The following is a 20,529-nucleotide window of genomic DNA, read 5'->3' on the forward strand; positions in this document are numbered from 1 at the left end:
CATGAGTGCAGCAGTGCCTATGTGGGGCTGTGCGGACACCACGGGCTCTGGGGACACTGAGGGGCACTGGTGTCCGTGGGGACACTGAGGACACGGCGGTGCCCGCGTGTGGCTGTGGGGACGCCACGGGAGCAGCAGTGTCTGTGCGGGGCTCTGCGGACACCGAGAGCACAGCAGTGTTTGTGCGGGGCAGTGGAGACACAGAGGGACACTGGTCTCTGTGGGTACACCGAGGGACACCGGTGTCAGCAGGACACCGAGGGCACGGCGGTGCCCGTGCGTGGCCGCGGGGACACGGCGCTCACGCCACGCCGGCGGCGCGGCCCCCACCGGGCATGCGCGGGGGCCGCCCGGCGCTCGCTCCCCTCGCCCCGCGCGTGCAGCACCACGGTCAGCGCCCGCGCGCACGGGGCGGGGCGGCGCGGGGGCGCGCGCGGGCGCGGCGGCGCGCGCGGAGCCGGAGCCGGAGCCGGAGCCGGGCGCGGGCAGAGCCGCGGCGAGCGGAGCCAGCGCAGCCCAGAGCCCGCCCGGCCCCGGCCGAGCCCAGCCGCCGCCGCGATGCTGGACCCGTCGTCCAGCGAGGAGGAGTCGGAGGAGCTGGTGGAGGAGGAGAGCGGCAAGGAGCCGCTGGCGCCCGCCGCGGCGCGGCTCTCGCCCAGCCGCCCCGGCGAGGGCCCGGGTGGCGGCGGCGGTGGCGGCGGTGCCGGCGGCGGTGGGAGCGCCGGGGGGCTGCAGCCCGGCGGGCGCGGCAGCGGCGCGGCGCGGCCCGCCAGCCCCAGCCCCTCGGTGGCCAGCGAGAAGGAGAAGGACGAGCTGGAGCGGCTGCAGCGGGAGGAGGAGGAGAGGAAAAAGAAGCTGCAGCTCTACGTCTTCGTCATGCGCTGCATCGCCTACCCCTTCAACGCCAAGCAGCCCACCGACATGGCCCGCCGGCAGCAGAAGGTACCAGCCCTGCCCTGCCCTTCCCTGCCCGGCGCTGACCTCCCGGCCAGGCCCGGCCTCCTGTCCCCATCACCCACCCCTGGCTGCTCCCTGCCTGCCCCTGTCCTCCTACCCTCGCCACCCACCCACCTGCCTGCCCCCTGCTTGCATGCCCACAGCTTACCTATTGCGCTGCCCGCTCCCCTGAATACCCCTGCCTGCATTCCCTGCCTGTCCTCCTGCTCCCCAGGCCTGCAGCCGCCCGGGCACCCCAAGGGCACTCCCGGCACAGGGCACCTTGGGCCCGCGTGTTGGGGTTTGCTGGCAGCAGCCCTGTCCCGGGGCTCAGGGGAGCCCTCTGACCCTTTGCCACCCTCCGTGCTGCTCCCCGACGTGGCCTCCAGCACGGAGCCTGCACGGTGACATAGGACACTGCTCCTAGTTACGCAACGTTGGGATTTGGGAAGTTTGGGATGTTGGTCGTCTAAAGGTTGTTGAAAGGAGAGAGGTGTGTTAGATTGCTGGAAAACACCAGGTGCGTCTCATTGCCTCCTGCAAAGGGACTCCACAACTCCATGCTTACTGCAAAGTTTGCTTAACTGGGAGTGCCGGCACTGACTTGGGGAGTTGCCGAGTCTCATTTAAACTTCTTGCAAGTGTTTGTGTGCAGTGAGCTCCTTGACACTGGCCTCTCAGCAAAATGGGGCAGCAGAGGTTTGCCATGAAGTCCCTGCCACAATCCTGACTCTTCCTCCCCAAGTGCGTCACCGCGGCAGGGCCGTGTGCTGCTCCAGGCGGAGGCTGGGCAGGAACACTTCACCTGGGCTCCCCATCCCAAGGAGCTGCCTCGGAGCTTGTTTCTCCTCTAAGGCACAAACTCATGGGCCAGGACAGAAATTTAAGTTTCTCTGAGATGTGAACACAGGCATCTTCCAGTCAAATGCAGCCAACTTTTTTCCTGTGGCAGCCAGAGCTGGGTCTGTGATGGGATGTAGCAATCTGGAACAGCTGGCTGATTTTTTTTTCACCATTTTCAGTTGAGTTTCTTAGACTGCAGTTTTAGCCTTGATACTGTTCTGTGTTCACAAATGACCTTTACAATTCAGGCAGACTCCTGGTTGTATTGATGCAAACGACATTCAGTTCTGCTACACCACAGCACTATTATTAGTCATTGCAACATACGGAGGTAGGAAAGTGTATCCGTACTGTCTCATGTAGTTTAAAGGCAATATAGGACAATCTGGTGTTGCTGGAAGGCTGAATGATCTTCTTTTGTTTGCTGAGCAAAGGGCATAGCTGAAATTATAGCTAGGTTTCGAGATGCTTTTATTTATTTATTTTTGCATTTTCAATATTGTGAATTTCCAAAGTTGTTTTGGCTTTTGTTTCCTGTGTAACTTCTTTCTGTTAGAGAAAGATTGTGAAATGTAACTAATTGTTAGTTTTGCAGAAACAAAAACAAACAAACAAGCCCTGCAACTCACGTGAAATTGAACCAAAATTGACAAGTAGTTTATCCGAAGGAGCAGGCAGCATCTTGTGGTCCAGAGAAGAGTGGCTGGGAAGAAGGACAGTTCATAGTCCCTGAAATCAAAAAAGTGCATTGTGAAAGGACAGAAAGAGGGGAGGAAAAGGGGGTGAATAAAGTGCAAGTGAAACAAAAAAATGAGGAGTAATGACAACTGGCAGCAATACTCAAGGACACGGAGAAGTTATGCACGATCTCCGGAGAAATAATCCATCCTCTGTGAAATGAAGAATGTAGGGAAACATGTCTGGCTTATTTATACAGATAGCTAAAATAGGTGTGTCTTGGGGGCTGACCGTCTCCCCTCAAACTTAGCAGTGAGATGGAACTGGGAAAGTTAAATTTGACGTGACAACACATGTCAAATTGAATTCACCCTTTTAAAGGTGAAATCATTCTGGTTTTTTGTCTTCTGTATATCCTTATATTCAGTTTTCATGCTGGGAATAAATCCTTGCCCTTATTCCTTAGCCAAGGCTCCTACTGAAGTCAATTAAAGGACTGCCAGAGCCTGCAGTTTGTTGCTGGACTTATGTCCTCTGTTTTCTGTATGCATCCCTCTGGGAAAGACCATCCTTCCTTCTCTGGCTGCAGGGTGACCAGAGAGTGAACGTATGGGACTCCTTCTCTCTTGGCTACTGAACTTCAGCCTCAGTGTTTTAGTTGGGCTTTTAGTAATGATGGAAATACCAGGCGCTCAAGACTCATCAGAGTCATGCAAATGCATTTTGCTCCTTAGGGAAAAGGTGGGAGAAAACTGGGTTTTGGTCCTGCTCTAATGGGAGCTGCTGTCTCAGTTTTTGCTCATCAGCAGAGCAGGAATAAACTGCTTCCTTTTCCATTTGTCTCTCCATCCTCACAGTCTGCTGTTTACCAGGGAAGTGTTTCATCCTGGGAGAAATGGGGAGCGGAAAACCGCCAGTCCCCAGGCTGGTGTGCAGGACCGTGCTCCCTCCTCTCTTGATGGTGCTGGATGGAGAGGCTGTGGAGGGAGCTGCTGGATCCACATGTGGGCACTCTGGAGATGCGAGGGCCTGACCCTGCATATCTGCCCACTGGAGTCGCTGCAGGACATCTGGGAAGCCCCACTGAGGCTCTGACAAGGCAAGGGGACCAGCCAGGCTTCACAGTGGGCTGCTCAGACCCCACACCCATGTCAGGGAGGTGCCACACAGCCACCTCAGAGGTGTTTGGGCAGATCTGTGTGGTGGTGAGGGCTGGTGACCTGTCCCCAGCCATGCTCAGCAGGTCCTGACCAGTGCTGGAAAGAGGAGGATGAGGTCTGGCTTCGCCTGGCTCACAGCTCTTCCCTGTAGCACGGGAGATGCTGCCACCCCCAAGCACAGCTCAGGCAGGGGACTGTGGCCTTGCAGGTGAGGCAGTGAGGCTGTTGCCCCGCAGAGTGGTTTCCTGGCTGGCTTACCTGATAAGAGCCAGCCCATACCTGCAGGAGGACCGCAGCTGAGATGGGCTGTGTTTCAGGCAGCCCCTGCCCAGGCTCCCAGAGCCCAGGGCTGCTTCTGTAGCTTCATCTTCTTCTTTGCAATTTTCTCAGATAAGAAAGCAATTGATTTTATTGCAGTCACAGCACTGAAGTTCTTGCCTGGGCTGAGGATCCCTGCAGTGCCTCCCCTGAGGTGTGTAATCCTCCCTCCTTGATCCTGCAGCACTGCTGTCTCAGAACTGGCTGGTACCTGGAGCCCCAGGGAGCTGCATGTTACCGTGGTGCAAATGCACCGGCACCGCGGGTACTGGTTATGTGTCTGCACGCCTGTGTGCAGTGCTGGGGAGCTGGAACATGCAGCCTGGTGTTCTGCAGCACTCAGAAACCACCTTGGAATAAGGGGAAGTGTGTAGTTAAGGTAGTGTTGCAACAGAAAGGTTTGACATGCCGTTTGATAAATGATAATGTATGAGGGTGAAGCGAACAGTGGCAAAGTTTGAATGGATGGCGTAGCTGCGTATATACAGCACGTGGGCATGACAGCGTTGTTTGTTTACACCAGCAACAAACTCAGTTTTGGATTTCCAGATAAATTTGAACAGATGCCACTCAGAGCTGGTATTTTTCCAATCTTGACACCCCAGAAATTTCAGCAACAGAGAAAAAATTGTTTTCTAGATCAGCGTGTTCAATTCTACACCTCTGCTTCAGGTTTATCTTAATGTTTATGTGGTAAAGCTTCACTTGAGTAACTACACATCTGTGATGTCTATCTGTAAGTTCTTTTATTTGCATCTCACTACCACTGTTTCCCAAGGGAAAAGAAAAAAGGCTTATTAGATACTTTCCTGTGCTGTCTTACTTACTTAGGGTCCTTTTATAAGCCACCGCTGAATTCCAGGCACATTTGACAGGTGGATAGTGGTCTGCAAGACACTTGTCCCTGAAAAGCTAGGTGAGAATAGGGAGATCCATTTTTATCTCCTATGCCAGGTGGGAGGAAGGTAGCAGTGTGTGGGCAGCCCTTACTAGACACTGGGGAATCTGAACAAGAGACTTACTTAATGTGGGAAAAAACCTCCCATAAGACCTTACAATATTGCTGGACATGGAAGGCTCCAGCCTTGCAATGCAGCTCAGGAAGAAAGTGGCTTTGCCAGCTCTGTTGCTCTCAGAACAAAGTGTTTTATTACCGCAGATGGCACTTAGCTTGGTAATTGCTTGCCCAGGATGTATTTAGTCTTTTCTCTAGCTCATGCTGACTTGTTGGAAGTAGAGTTGAGACAACCAGCCGTGCTCGGTGCCTCTTCCCACTTGATCCCAACTGTCTGAAGCCTTTGGGAGGAGAGCTCAGCCGGCAGCCTGGGGATGTCAGACAAGATGTGTGTCTGTAGTGGTGCAGACCAAGCATCCTTGGATGTGGGTTGTACCTCTTGCTAAATACCTCCAAAGCACAGCAGCCAAAAGGCACAGCGCAACCTAGGAATAGCGTAAATGGAGAGATCGTCTCCAGATTATTGCCAGCCCCATGAAAACACTCGTTGGGAAAGGGGCAGCAGGAAGAACTTGTTAGGAGATAAAATGTGGAGAGCACATTAGGTTAGACATCACTGCAGTCGTGATTGCCATTGCCTGTTTTCCTCCCTCCTTGCAGAACAAGGGTGCAGGCAGGCGGGAGAGTAAATCAGTTCCCAGTGGGATAAATGTGGGATGAAAAAAGTTCCAGCTTAGTTGCAGATTACCAGAGCTACTCCTGGGAGAAGTGGTTTGTGATTTGGGTCCTGGTGTAAGCCTGTGGGATGACGTCTGGTGCATTAGCAAAATTCTCAGTCAAATTCAGCGAAGTGCTTAAGCTTGTGCTTTGCTGAATGGTGTGATTGATTTAAGCGCAGTGCTTAATGCAGAACAGGTGTGAGGGGTCAGACTGTTAAATTGGTTACAATGCACCTTAAATTATCAAATTTCTGCCATTTCAGCATGCACACAGATGCTACCACAGTTAGGAACGTAGTAAAGCTAGTGCAGCCTTCCAAATAATCGCATACTTCTTCCCTGTCACAGGCTGGGTTGTTAGTTTCATGCCATATTTACACAAGTTCTCTCTTAAAATCACCAACACATTGCTCTTCTGGGACAGACATTGACTCAGGTGGTGTTGGGACGTGTTTTAGCAGCTTTCTGCTGGAGGAACTTGATTTTATGGTCAGATTCTGCTCTGCTGGCCTCGAGAAATGCTTGGAGGTGTGGTTTTCTAGCTCTGCAGGGGAGGAGAGGTAAAAACGGTGCTCTGTGTGTTTTCTCTCTGTTCCTCTGTTGCTCTCTAGTGCTGTTTAAGGAGGAGATGCAGGTCTCAAGCGTGAGCTGGACCTCATGGACAGCTCTGTAGTTGTAGCGAAGCTTGCAAGATAATTACTAGTGTTATGCCTATAAAAACCTGAAAGAGTAGTTAGGGGATGACTTTGCCACGTAGGTGGCTCAGTGTGGGCATAGGCCACTGTGACCATCAAATGAGAGCTGTGTGTGTGGCTGGGCTCTCAGCTGGGGCTGTCCTTGGGTCAGCTTTGTGCCAGCCCCAAAGCGAAGACAAGCCTGTTTTCAGAGCATCATTGTGGGGAGGAAGGTCTGGCACATCTGAGATGCTGTGCTCCTTAGCAGTGTGAAGTGCAGAATGTGATTACTGTGCTCAAATCGCCTGGATTCTGCAGAAAATGGTTATTTTCAGTCAAAACACTTATAATTTATTTTGCCAGTGCCTTATCTTAATTTAATTCTGGAGATATTAAATATTTGTCATACTTTGGCTATTTATATACTTGCAGCTTATTGGATTGTGAAGCAGGTAATTAAATAGGCTGTGAGCTTGGTCTTTGGCTGTTGTGAAACTTTGCAGTTCTTGATCCATAGCCTGACATTTCAGTTATTCTGGGTGGCACCTCTTGGGCTAGAGATATTGTGAACTAAGAGTGGAGAAGACTTATCTGATTGTGCAGCTCCAACCCCTGCTAAAGCCCGTCATTTCCAAAAGGTATTATTTATGGCCTTGCTTTGCATAGTCTAGACACTCTCCCCGAAGCACTTTGCCTTTTGCACAACTTGTAATTCCTTCTGCTGAGTGGTGAGTCACTTGTTCTCGTTCACCTAAGTGGGAATTGGTCGGCAAGTCATTTCCCTATGCAATTTTTTGTTAGCTGGAGAAGTATTTACTTAGTTTGTAGTGTGGTTTAGCAGTAGGAGCCCAGCCATCACAACTCTGCTAGGAGCACTGTGTGCATACAAACCCCTTAGAGCTACTGCCAGTGCTTTAGTCCAGGGTGGTACAAAGTAAACATCCTATTTCTATTTAATTATGTAAACTTGATCAGTATGTTAAGACCAGTCAATATCGTATGATCAGTAAAGCTGCTGCTTGGATGGTGTTGATGTGAATCCAGCTAAAGACCTCAGCAGTGCCAGGGTTTCACCCACAGAGTGATCTCTAGGAATCACATATATTTTAGTGTGTCTTTGAAAGTTAAGACTAGTTAAAACAGTAGAGTTCCCTTAAAACAGCAGACAAGAGGACATTCCCTGGTGGTGAGCAGCTCCTCTCTGTTTGTCATCCAGGAGAACAGCCGGCTCCTCAGAGGAGGAGTTTGATAGGTGGCCCCTCAGAGGTTTTCTCTTTCTGGAAATAGAACAGGGTGAGGTCCAAGGGAAGGTGGCACCTTGCTCCCCAGCTCTTTTGGAGCGTGGTGCAGCCATGGCAGAACAGGCGGAGTTGTCTCCTTACCTTTGGCTGCTCCTCACTCAGGTGGTACCACCAGCTCCCAGTGGGTCAGAATTGGGTTACCCTTCTCATAGGGTGATCCTTGTGGTTCAGCAGCAGGTCCAGCTGCATCTTCGTGAGGTGGGAGAGAGGAAATGCAAGAGATGGCAGGTTCCTGGGGAGTTCTCCTGTGTCATTACCTTGTAGGTACTGACAAAAGTACACAGAGCGTCTTAACCTGGTGCCTGTTTAGGAAGGAGTTATTTGTGGGTACAGGATATTTGGGATATTTCACCTGGGTTTTCCTCTGAATCGGGTGGGCTTCATTCTTAAAACCAGACATAAGAACAGTTTCTGAGTGTTGGATGTTAACCTTTCGAAATTGTTGTTTGAAAAGGTGCTTTTAGTGATAATATTTGGTATTGTTTGTCTGTGATTCAGGCTGATAAAGTCAGACATTTTCTAGAATTTAAACACCTGAGTCAAAATGTCATGCAAATATTTATTCAACTTGAGGGAAGCAATGCCATGTTTGTAGTTGTCATAGTTCAAAACCTGCCTGTCTACTTCACAGCAAGGCTGAGAGCTTGGACTTTTATTAGTGTCAGGTATATAGTGACCCTTGTCGGTGTCTCCCCATACCCAAATGTTAATATTTGATGAAGAAATTAATGAAATCTAGATTTAATCATGGTTTTTCCTAGCCCAAAGAATGGGGGTTTTTTTGATGATGGTGCTGCAGTGTTTATCCTTGGGGACTGGAGATGCAATGTACAGATCTCAAAGGAACCCCACTGACTTTGGTAGGACTTTGGGCTGATGCCACAATGAATTTGTACAAATACCCTGGCAAACAGGGCTGCCCACTGATGGTCCCGCAGTGGCCTTTTGTGATCTTATGTGCTAAATTAGGGTAACATTCACACAAGGGAAGAGTGCTCTTTGACTTCCTAAAATTATGAGTCTTCAAGTCTGGCTTTGTCTGTAAACCTCCTGCAGACTCCCTCCTTGGGGTGGGATTTAGATCCACACTTGATTTAGTATGAGCACCACATATGAACTTGATCTGATCCTGCACGAGCATGGAGCAGAGTGACCCTGTCCCTGCAAATCCATCACTCACTGTCTTCAGATAGGGGAAGAATCTTGGGGGGAAAAAATTCAATAAAGGTTTTGGCAGTGGAAAAGAAGTACTTGCTTTGGATGTTGTTGTTGCCTAATGCACTTCTGCAGGAGAAAGGAGCCCTGTATCCAGAGCAGCTGCAGCACCGTGGTGTGTGCAGACACAGTTCAGTCCCTTGGAACAAGGCTAAAAGGGGGTGGTTTGGCTCCCAGTCGCCTGTCTGGTACAGGGGAGGAAGGTAGTAGGGAGGAAAGGCTGTTCTCCAGGCTCACACCACGAGGAAGTACTGATAGAAGAAGCTATTTGTTAAGAAATGTCTTACTGAAACCATCTCACACGTTGGCTTGTGAAGAGCATCAGTGATGTCTGCACTAGCTTTTGAGTTTGATCCCGAGCACCCACTGAGCTGGAGAGGATGGCACAGGGAGTTTGCAGATTCTGTAAGTTTGTAGCAACCACTGGTGTCTGTTAGTTGCAAGGTGTGTTTGCAATCCATAAGGTGTGCGGGGCGTGCTGACTCCTGCAGGATGTGATTCTCCCTTTCCTAGGGAATTAATTTTGTTATCAGGCCAGATGATGCTACGTTGGCATTGCCCTGAGGTACAGAAGCCTGTGTGGTGGAGTGCAGGATTTTACCATCTTAAACACCCCAACATGTAGCCACAGCCCACGGTGCTTCCCCACCTCCATAACACAGGGGAGCAGCCCCTTGCTTTCCTTGGAGCCTTTCAAAGAGAGGTGGTAATTTCCCTTTGTTGGCAGGGATGCAGGTGTGCGTGCACGAGGGTTGTTTTGGAGCCTGGGTATCACAGCTGACATACAGACTCCAGCTGGGACAGGAGGGTACAAGCTGCCTGGCTGGTGGCACCCCGGTGAGATAAAGAGACTTGGGTTTGATATTTGGCTGTCAGAGAGAAGATAAACTGATGCTTCTAAATACAGCAGCATGCTCATAGGACTGAGATGAGGTGGGTGCCTTCTTGTTGAAGTAACATTGCATTTCCAGCTGGTGCTTTGCTTGGAAACAGACTCTTATACCCAAGAAGAGATTTGGGGGACCCCTGTCCAGCCTGTTGGCCAAGTAAACTTAAATACTGCAAAGACACTTTGGGAAGAGGTTTCTGAGCTCACAGGCCAGCCTTGACATGTGGCTGGTGCAGGCAGCTGTGAAAGGGAGAAGCTTCTCCAGGAGCAGCCAACCAGATGCAGCCTGTCTCCCCTCAGGTGTCCCTGTTTGATGGGTGGGGGCTGGGAAGGAAGGGGCATTCAGGAGTTATACTGAGTGATTTGGGAGCAATCAGGTGAAGCCATGCAGAAGTTTCTGTTGGACTGCTGCTGGTGCTGTCAGGGGCTGTAGCTTTTGCAAGGAGGGGGTTTCACTTTGCCTGGTGTGCTGTTGAGGTCAGCTGGTCCCACACCTCAGCAGCAGAGGATTTAGGCAGCTGGAAGGTGATACGGGTGTCCCACAAGCAGAACATCAAACGAAGGCGGTTTTCCTCTAAGATGCCAAACACTCTTTCCTAATTCAGGAAGAGGGCACAAATGCTTTGCATATTGCACGTGCCCAAGTTTGCTTTTCTTGCCTCCACCCCTAGATTTCCCTCCCTCCCAGCAAACTGCTCCCATTCTTCTTGCAACCAGAGATGACAGACTCATCGCTGCCTCAGAAGGAAGCTAATGGGGTGACGCAGCCGGAGCCAGCTGCTTTGCTACCTGCATGGTGACAGTGCAAGGATGAAGGAAGGACACAGCCAGCCCTTCTTCAGCCATGGGTGACGCTGTGTGACCTGACAGCGGTGCCTGCTGCAAAAACCAGCTCCGTGCCTCCCACCCGTGGCTCTGCAGACCACCCTCTGCCAGCGAGACCTCCAGGCAGGAGCCATCTGCTGCTGTTATCTGGGGACGTGCATCTGTCTGAGCTGCACGGGGTTGGGTTTTGGTGCATAGCCAAGAGCTAGTTGGAGTTAGAACTGCAGAGACTTTGTGTGTGCTCAGTCATTCGCGAGGGCAGAGCAGCTCTTGAGCGTGAATCGATGTCGATGCTCTGCGACGGGAAGGAACAGGGATTTGGGAAGGGCACCAGGCCTGTCTGAGGGAGTTTGGAGTTGGGAACTGGCAGCTTTGCTCCCTCCTTTTATCAGCTCCCTTTATCAGTTTGGTGCTTCAGTCTGCAAACTTTCCTCCTCTGGAAAGGTATCTGTGAAGGAGCTGGGGCAGTGAGGAGGGATTGCTGACAGATTCCAGGTGTGGCTGTGTTTTCCTCTTCCATCTCCCACTTGCTCTGTGGCAGGTATGACCCACAGCCATGCAGGGATGGTGGAGAATAATACTTTCCTAGCCTCTAGCTATCTCAGGAGAGAACTGGTGTCCTCAAAAGACTCAAGTTGATCATGCAATGGTGGTTTATTTTGGCCAAGGCTCTGCCTGCTTGTTGGTGGGCTCCTGGATTTCAGTAGTACCTTCTGCTCTTAAAGATGTTGGCCAGAATGCTGCAAAGACCCTTCCCCTGCCTTCAGCTGGGGTCTTGTGATGTTTTTCTGCTCCGAGGGCTATTTCTTCCCCAGAATCTCTCACAAAACATTCCCCCACAGCCGTGTGCCCAGCAGAAAGAGCGGCAGCCAGTGCATTTGTTCTAGCCTAACTGGCAAAGGGAGGGAAGGAAGGACAGGGAATGGCATCAGAGAGCCTGTTCTTTAAACAGTGAGCTGGCTGCTTGCACCAGCTACCATGAGCCTGCACACTGAGACAGGGGCATCCCCTCAAGGGTTCCACCAGCCTGGGGAGGAGGGAAAGTGTCTGCAGAGCAGAGCGAGCACGTCTGAGGCACAGGTAGGGAACAGAAGGAGCATGCTGGTGGCATGATGGAGGATGGGAGAAGTGAGTTTGGCATTTGAATTCCACTTTTAAACCTCTGATTTTGCTTGTCATTAAGTGCTGTTACAAGTGCATGTGCTTGTACAAGGGTCATAAGCTAAGCAGGATGTGATCTTCATGGGTGTTGTTAGAAGGTTTCTCCATCAGTAGTGGCAGCCACTGAAGTGCTCAGATTCCAGTGCCATATAAATTGCTGACTGGTATAAAATGGATGTTTCTTCCTAAGGCTGTGTTGCATCTCTGCTGCTTAACTTTTATTTGGAGTTCCTCAAACACCAGCCTCTAAAGCCTCTGTGACAAAGCTCCTGCTTGGTGCATATCTCATGCAGCAGGATGTGAGTGATAGAAATTCCTCCTGTAATTTCATCTCTCTGTAAACTCCCTTCTCTCAGCTTCTGTCACACACCAGAATATTCCTTTCTGTGCAGAAGTCACCCCAAAAGTGAATCAGATCCTGCTGAGCAGTACAGTCTTCCCACCACCTATTTATAGTGTGTGCAATTACCCTCCATGCATCTTGGAACTCTAATTGCCTTTTTATTGCTGTTTAGCAGTGTGTTAAAGGTTTTTGAATGCTCATGCCTTGTTTTCTCATTAGCTCTATTTATTCCTCCTTTGGCTCCCTTTCTCAACCTCATCAAATTTAGCATCTTCTTGCCTTCAGGGCCTTGGGCAGCTCTACTACTTCTGACTTCTCCCATGTCCTGTCTTGCGTTGCTGCTCCAGATGCTTCGTGTTCCTCAGTCTCGCTCTGACGTGCTGTTGGGACCCATCTCCTGGAAGGAGCTCTGTGCCTGCTGTGATGCCCTGCCAGTGATCCCTTTGCTGGGCAGGGTGGCTCAGAGAAGGTGTCTCTAAGGCAACTGCCTTCCATCAGGCAGGGCTGGTTAGCATAGTGATGCTGCCCAGGCAATTAGGGGCAAGTACATGATTTCAAAATGGGAAGCAATGGTCAGGAGTCTGGGAAGCAGCTGGTAATAGGGACTGGGAGTTGGTAAGCCAGGTAGGAGGCAGGTGTTGTGTCTTGGGATCCCCTGCATGGGTTTGTTTTGCCAGAGTGGCCCAGGAGCTGCTGTATCACCAGTGGTACCCACGTGATATGGCCCCTCTCTAAAGCCACAGTCTGTTGGGCTGGGGGCATGTACAACTGGTATCACTGGGATGGCTTTTTTTAGTGTTTTATGTGTATCCTGTACCTATTTTCACCTGATGGCCATGACAGCATGGGGTTGGACAGCACCTGGTACTCTGAGTGGGTCACTGGGAGCAAGCAATAGCCTGCATTTGCCTCATATAGTCTCTGAGTGCAAAGTCCTGTTCAATGTTATTTTCTTTATGTTTTCACCTTGTTGTGTGGCATTTCCATAGCTCAAATTAATTTAATTATCCCTCGAGGTGTTTGCTTGCTCACAGTTGTCCTAGACTTTATTGCCCTCCTCTTGTGTATTGAGGAGCCCACACAAATCTTAATCATCAGTAAATGTAATCACAGTGCTTGATGTTTGTTCTTCCAAGTCCATACTGTATACAATGAATGAAACTGGTCTTAATACCCATCTGTGCCTCCCTTTCAGCACCTGTTATGTTCCAACATGCTTCCTTGCTGCGTATGGCCCTGCCATTCAGTCCTAACAGCATTTGTATTGACCAGAGAAATTAATGTTTTATGTAAAATTCTATCAAAAGCTTTCTCACCTTATAGGTAATTTATTGCCAGAGCAACCTCAGTTGCAACCTCAGCACATCTGCTAAATGTGCTGTCTGCTCAGGGAGGACTTGGGGACCAGGCTGAGTTCAGTAGCCTGCGGTGTCTGCAGGTTGTGGGCTGAGGACAGGCGAGTGCTTTGCGCTGCCAGCCAGCATCCCTGCCTGCAGCCTGTGTCTGCCTGTGACACGGTGGCACTTGTGACATGGGCTGTGCAGTGCTGCTCTAGGCTGGCATCCTCACCAACCTCACTCTGCCTGAGTGTGGGGGTTCATTAGTCAACAAGAAAATTACTGAAGTGAAACAGGGCCTGGAGCTCTCTGGTCTCAGAGGGAGTTTGCTGTTTCAGATTCCTTGTGAAAGGTGAAAGCAGAGGCAGAGCTTGGCAGTTTGGGCACTGGCTGGAGGCTTGGGTCTGCGCCAGGTTACAGGCTCCCTGTTTGCTCCTTCACAAGCTCTCACAATTATCCAGATCTTTCTCAAGCTGCCGTCAATGAGAAGGTGATGAAAATATTTCTCCTTCCTCTGTGGAGCACTGGAGGATGGTGAGAGCTTCTGAGATGCTGAGTTAATTGCTTAGTGCAGGATGCAGGTCCCTGGGACTGCTGAGGCTGGACCTGGTGAGAATATCCGTGCTGTAGCTCAGACACACAGAGACACTGAGCGCCCAGGGGTTGTCCCTTCCGTGACTTGCTGTGTCCTCCAAGCAGCTTCTACAGCTGCTCCCTCTTAAAATAAGACAGTTAATAGTCTTGCATAATTCATGGTTATGAGTTGTACACATTTGATGTTTAATTTACACACATGGGGCTTCTTATAGTTCTTACCTATTTTGTGCACAATAGCTGTGCACCCTCTCCTCCTGTTTGCATTTGGGCAGGTGGACAGCAGGCTGCCTGGTGTTTCCATAGGCAGGGCAGTGCATGGCTTGTTGGCAGCTCTCTCTGTCATCTCCTGAGCTTGTCACGGGTGCTGCCATCCTTCAGGACAGCACAGCAGGGAGACTTGCTCTGTAATGCAGAAGCAGGGCAGGAAAATCTCCATCCTTATTGCACCACTTTTCTCTTTCCTTTGAATGCTCTCAAAACCCAACTGCTGTATGAAAGGAAGGCAGCCTGGAGTGCTGAGCCTGGCTTTGCATTGCTGGGAGTCTGCAAAGCAAGGCTCTGCTCCAGACAGGCTCTCTCAGGATGCATATGCATGTGCTCCATATGCATGTGCTCCATATGCATGTGCTCCGGCTGCCCTTGCTTAGGGCGCTCTTGATGCAAACTGTGACCTCCAGATATTTGTGCTGTGGTGATGCTTAAGGCTCGCAGGGACAATCAAAATGAGACTAACAGGAGATGGGCATTTAAACTAGTGTAGCAGTTCAGCTGCCCCCTGTTAAAGCCCATGTGAGCAGGAATAGAGTAAGACCTCTGATTCTTTCCTATCAGCCAAAGGCATAAGATCCGATGGCCAGCCAGAAGCATATTCAGTGGCCAGCCAGAAGCATCTGACTTGCTGTTTAGTTGCTGCAGGTCTGGGAGGGAGTTACAGATGCTCCAGTAGTGTGGCAAATCATCTCCATTTATCTTGTGCTGTTATGCCTCAATGATGTCAGGTGGTCTCTTTACATATATTCAGGCTAAGCAAATCACAGTAGTTTTCCTATTAAAATTTAATGATGAAAGATCACACTTATAAGCTATTTCTTTTCTTTTTTTCTCTAACCAGTTGTTTCATTTCTGTATAACCCTCATGCTAATGGTAATAATCTTTCCTTGCTGTGACTCAGGAGAACAGATGTGCCTTTTGAACTCATTTTTTTTACCTAGACAGAATCTTTGTGGTTTGGTTTTTTTACAGCTCTGATTACTTGCTTTGCAATGCTCTGACCTATATTCAAGGTGAAACTTGTGATAAATACTTGTTCTGGGAGAGGAACAACTATGTTTTTGAGAAGATTAAGGCCTGTCAGGCAGCAAGTCTCATTTCAATTAGACGTCAAAATGCAAATCCTCCAGACTTCAGAGTATGTCAAGGTGAGAGTAGAAAGGACTTTAATCCATTCTGAGATTGAGTTGAAGTCCTCAAGCACTTTAATTGTTCTTGGTTAGTTACACTGGCTAGGAATGCTGTGGGAGTAAGTCACAATTGTGTAAGGAAACCCTTCAATAATATTTTTTTGTCAAATGTTAAAAGGCTTGCTGACTATGTGTAGCTCATAGGACTGTCATCCCTCAAATCATAGAAATATGACTGAAAGTTGCAGCTGTAATGACAACTCCCCTGATTTTAATGTCCCAATTATTATTGGGCTTTGGGGTAAATCTGCTTTTTCTGTGGGAGAATCTTATAAACCAGACACATTCTCAAAGTAAATAAAAATAATCCAGCAAAGGCAGGTGCACTATGGGTGCTATGGCTGGACCTCCCCAGATGACCTGTGGGACCAGCCAGCCCTGTGTCACCGACCCTGGTTTCTGTCCTGGCCAAGAGCCAGGATTGCTGTGGGACCTCATAGCAGGATGGGAGGGGACGGGAGCAGCACCCAGGGCTGGTGGCAGCTCCACTGGATGTCTGGTGGCTCAGATGGGGCACTAATGCTGAGCAGAGCCACAGCCCTGAGCTGAACTTTAGCATCACTAGATAGGAGGATTGGGGGTTTTCCCCATGACAGTGGTGCTTTTGGAAGAGATGGCACCTGGAGCTGAGAGTACAGCTTGCCAAAGCAGAAAGGAGCATGCCAGCCCCAGGACTTCAGGGGCTGGAGGAGGGAATTGCTCACATGGATGCTTAGTATAGAGTGGGTAAGTGCTTGGGAGGCTTTTCTTCCTGTTGCTAGCTTTGAAAGGGTGAATGAGATCTTGGGTATTGGAAGGACTGAAATATTGTTTTACTTTCTGCTTGAAGAGATAGACTCAGTTCTACAAAATGTAAATGAAGTTTCTACTCTTAATTCTCATTTACTTGTATCTGCTTCTCCTTCTGGCTGCTTAGCAAACAGTAACAAAAAAATTGGGGGTGAGAACCAGCAAAAAACAACTTGTCCCTGTTGAAACCATGTGCACAAGGTTGTAGCTGTTTATGTAGCAAATCTCACAGGACTCAAAAAATGTCCTTGATGTCATCTTGTGCGATTTATCAGAGGTGTTTATGGAATCACAGCACTACTTTGCACCAGAGATTGCAGCCATACATTGTGGTTGTACATTGTGCATCTCTTTGTACCCAGCTTGGATGACTAGGATTTGTAGATATAAGGCACAGAAGCTTAATAAAAAAATTACAAAAATGCAAATGATACAGCTATTTTGTTTAGAAAACAATTATGGTATTGTGTAGACTTTGCAGTAGAAAAACTTCTGTAGACAGAGAAATTCTATAAAATGTCCATGTTCTTGGGAGCTGGAGAGCGTTCACAGCCACCTCACATCACCCCATTACTGAGGGAGCCGAGCAGCCAGTGAGTCCCCCATGGCTGGCAGATCTCCCTGTGGGGCTCGGGCTGTTTTTGCAAGGCTGATCTGGGCATTGCTCTTGGGAGTTGCTGGGTGTTGGTGACCCAGCTGAGGTGGGAAGGGCTACAGGGCTGCAGAGGCAAGGAAACAATCTCAGCATCATGCGGGCTGCTGCTGAATCACTGTTTACGCTCTTTCTGTACCTGCTGACTCGATGCATGGAAATAGGGTATCTCTATTTTTAGTTCTTACCTTGTGCATTCATGCACATGCACGCTGAAATTAGAGTTTTTGTGATGGGAACAGTTTCTTACCTAGACAGGGAGGTATTTCAGAGTTGTGGCACAGTAACGATTCCTGATTTCTTTCCTTCCTAAAATCATCTGCACAAGGAGAGTGTGGGGAAGAGCTGCTTGCTTTGTATGGTAGTAAAGTAGCAGTTGAGAGCTGCCTCTCCAATCGATGGCATCCAGCCGTGGTCCCGTCCTGCTGCCTTTCTGGCACCAGAGTTGCAGCTGCCAAATTTTATTCCATATCCTGCTGCCTTCCTTTACCCTGTCCTTTAGAGCTCATTTGGTACCTAAATATGATTTATCAACTGTTGCAGCAGGACCAGGGTGTTTTGGTTTGTCGCTGTCAGCTTTTACTCATCTGTGATTTATTTTGCCCATGTTGATGCTAATGGAGCAATATTGAGCTCTATCAGCAGAGTAGGTCCCAAGATGAACCCAGCACATTTGTGTTGGCAGGAGTTGTGTGTTGGCTGTTACCTGCTGCTGCATTAATTGTACTGTGAAAACAGGCACCACTTTTGCATACGAGCTGGGATGTTGAGGTGAGATACAGCAGTGACTCGTCGGCACCAAAAACTCATGTTGTTCTCATTGGGGCCAAGATCTGGTTTATTTTGTTAACACTGCACGGAGCCAGAGTGCAAAGGTGGTTGCTGGTGGAACATTCCAGTGAAAACAAGGCTTTCTCATCCTAGCGTGTTAGGATTGACAATGGCATTTTGGGAAGAGAAGTGCTCTGCTTTTACATGGCTCTGTCATCCATGTGGCAGCAACTTTGTGATGCTGTTTGTCCTCACCTGCTGCGTCTTCAGAACCTGGCTGGGATTCCCCGTAGCTGATGAGATTATTTGACTCCGTGGTAGTATTCAGAAGATGTGTTTCCTCCCCAGTGCCCTCCTGGTGCACAGGACACTGATCCCTGCCACCAGAAAGCTTGGGATTGGGTGCTGCTGCTCAAATGAATGAAATGGCATGTATGGTGACAGCAAACTGGTCTGAATCCCCTTCCTGTACAGGGAACGTGACAAAAGGCTCATTCAGGATTCCTACCTTACAGTCACGTGTCCAAAACCTTAATGCCATACTTGCACCCATGGGGTTCTTCCAATTGCTCTCTTGGGTTTGCTGTCAGGAGAAGGTGGCAGGGGAGATGCTGCTGCTCCTGAATGCTGGGTGAGGTTTGGCATTGGCTGGTGGGAATTGTGGCTTTGACCCCAAGGTCTCTGTATCTTCGGTTTCTGCGAAGTCTGGTTGCTAAACTGCCTTCTCCCAGCAGGTCTCACGTCCTACACCACTTGCAGCAGACCCTACAGCAGCCTTACTTTCCTTACCCAGCTTGTTCAGAGTCTCAACAAGTGTTGAGACTAGTGTTGCCTCCAAATCCAGATCCATTTCTTAAATAACCACTAAGTGTGCTGTGAGAGTTAGGTCTGGCCAGTGAGAATGACTTAGGCATTCTCATATTCACTCTGGTCCAGTGATGCCTGATGTCTTTTGGCTCCTTTCATGCCCTTCATCATTACAGGGCCTTGGCACCTGCACCCAGGGGAGTGTGGTGTCCTTGAGAAACCCTCGCTGGGCCAGTTTCTCTCTTTGTTTCGGGTATATCAGGAATGTAGCAGTCATCTTCTTCACTGCAGAATAACTTTCTGACTCTGGAGCCACACGTGGAGCTGCTGCACATTCACACACATTCACGGTGTGAAAAACCTGCTGAATTGTTTTGAAGCATCACAGCAGGAAAGAGCTTTATTTCTCATGCTCCATCATTTATGTCAGCCCGACTTGTGAGCTGTTTGCCAGACATACCTATGCAGGTGTAAATACATTGGCTTCCCACGGGTGTGTTTTCTGCCTGTTTGTGACTGCCCTGTGGAGGGGCATCACCAGTCCGTGCTGGAAAACTCCTGTGGCAAAAGAGGGGAGAAAGGGTGGAGAAGAGCCGAGCAGAGGTGGGAGGAAGGTGCTTGTCTTGAAGTACAGTGTTTGCTTCTGCCTCAGCTCCCTACGGAGGGCCTTTGGACTGTGCCTGGACACTTCCCCCAGGAGGTGGGAATAAGGTAGAGCAAGGGCTACTGAAGCGAAGCTGTTTAGAACAGATCCACAGTGCCTCTGTGTTTTGGGGGAGAAACACTGAAGGTGTCAGCACTTAATGTCCTTTTTTTCTGGACCTCAAATTGAAATACAAATCTTTTCTCTGCAAAGATGTTTAAAGCTAAGCCTTATGAGGCTGAAACAGTGTGCAAGGAGCTCCAGCTGTCCCCACGGCTTCAATTTTCAGGATTATTCAGAGAATTGCAAATTAGAAGGGTGCTGAAACCAGTTGCCTTGAGCTTTGGTGGAAACGTATTTGATGGTATGTGGTATCTTGCAGATAAATTCCCAGGCCTTATCCCTCATCGGTGGTACTTTTCCATCACTGATGCTATCAGTGGCCAGAGCTCTCTGCTTGGCTTATAGCCACTCCTATTTAAGGCTCAAGGGGAAGAGAGGCTGAGCACAACCTGTGCAGAGAAGGTACTCCCAAATCAGTGCTGGGCTCTGGCTCTTTCCCCACCGTGCCCAATGGCAGTGACTGTGCTGGGGATGCTCTGCTGCTCGGCACAGCGTACGTGATGCCTCGTCAGACAACTGTGCAGAGGGCTCGAGGGTCAATACCTCGTTATAGCAAAGCCATGTGTCTGCCTTGCCTTTTTGCTCTCTAATTGCCACCTCTCTGCTTCCTATCTGCATCCAGTAAGCAAGCTGCTGGGATAGTTAATTACTCTTCTGGGCTGAGTGCTGTATTATAGTCCGTTCTGTCAATACTAATTGTTTTATAGAAATATGAAGTATCTCTTTCCCTTCCCTCCAAGGACTTTGAGGTGCAGTGTGGGCTTTAATGATATCATTTGCTCTTCTGTCCAGTGTGAGTGGGAAAATATCATCTCCCATTTGCAATGGGCGCTTAGGGTTATCTGTTGGAGAGCTGCAAGGACTCTGCTTTTGGGGTCTGTTCCTGTGCCTTTCCAAAAAAGATTTTTCCATGCCCTGATACCTTTACTGCTGTGTATTTATAGCTAATCAATTGCAGCCCAAGAGCAGAGCAATGATTATCATTTGTCCTGGTGAATCCAGGCAATCCTTCCTTGCACTGTTCCCTTCCTGGGTAGGAGTTCCTTGTTTTTGCTTTTCAACTTTTAGTTTAATAAATAGGTTGTGCAAAAGAATAAGTAACTAAGCAGAGGTTGTAGGTGGGCATCTCCTGAGAGTGCACACAGTAGCATGTAAGGATAGCACATAAGGAAAATGCCCCTTTTCTGGCATGAAAATTGTCAGGCCTTGCTGTTCAGTTGTATCTCCACTTGCTTGCACTGGCTCAGGTGGTCAAGGTGTGCATCCACTGGTGATGGCTCTTTGCAGGGGGATTTATCATTTTGTATGTGTTTTTATTGCTCTGGAGTAAAC

General features: G+C 49.3%; 1 protein-coding gene across 15 annotated transcripts in view; it reads left to right on the plus strand.

Annotated features, from left to right (window-relative positions):
• Positions 1 to 543: 543 nt before the first annotated feature.
• The window catches only part of CADPS (calcium dependent secretion activator), a 211,905-nt gene continuing 191,919 nt past the window's right edge, over positions 544 to 20,529 (plus strand). For all 15 annotated transcript variants that reach the window (XM_051788784.1, XM_051788785.1, XM_051788770.1 and 12 more), the window contains exon 1: positions 544 to 942. In XM_051788784.1, the coding sequence (XP_051644744.1) occupies positions 559 to 942 (384 nt within the window). In that variant the 5' untranslated portion in view covers positions 544 to 558. The remainder of the gene's footprint in view (positions 943 to 20,529) is intronic.

The sequence above is a fragment of the Manacus candei genome, unplaced genomic scaffold (genome assembly GCF_025592945.1).
Source record: "Manacus candei isolate 608988 ecotype Guabito, Panama unplaced genomic scaffold, ASM2559294v1 h1tg000025l, whole genome shotgun sequence".
Taxonomy (NCBI): Eukaryota; Metazoa; Chordata; class Aves; order Passeriformes; family Pipridae; genus Manacus; species Manacus candei.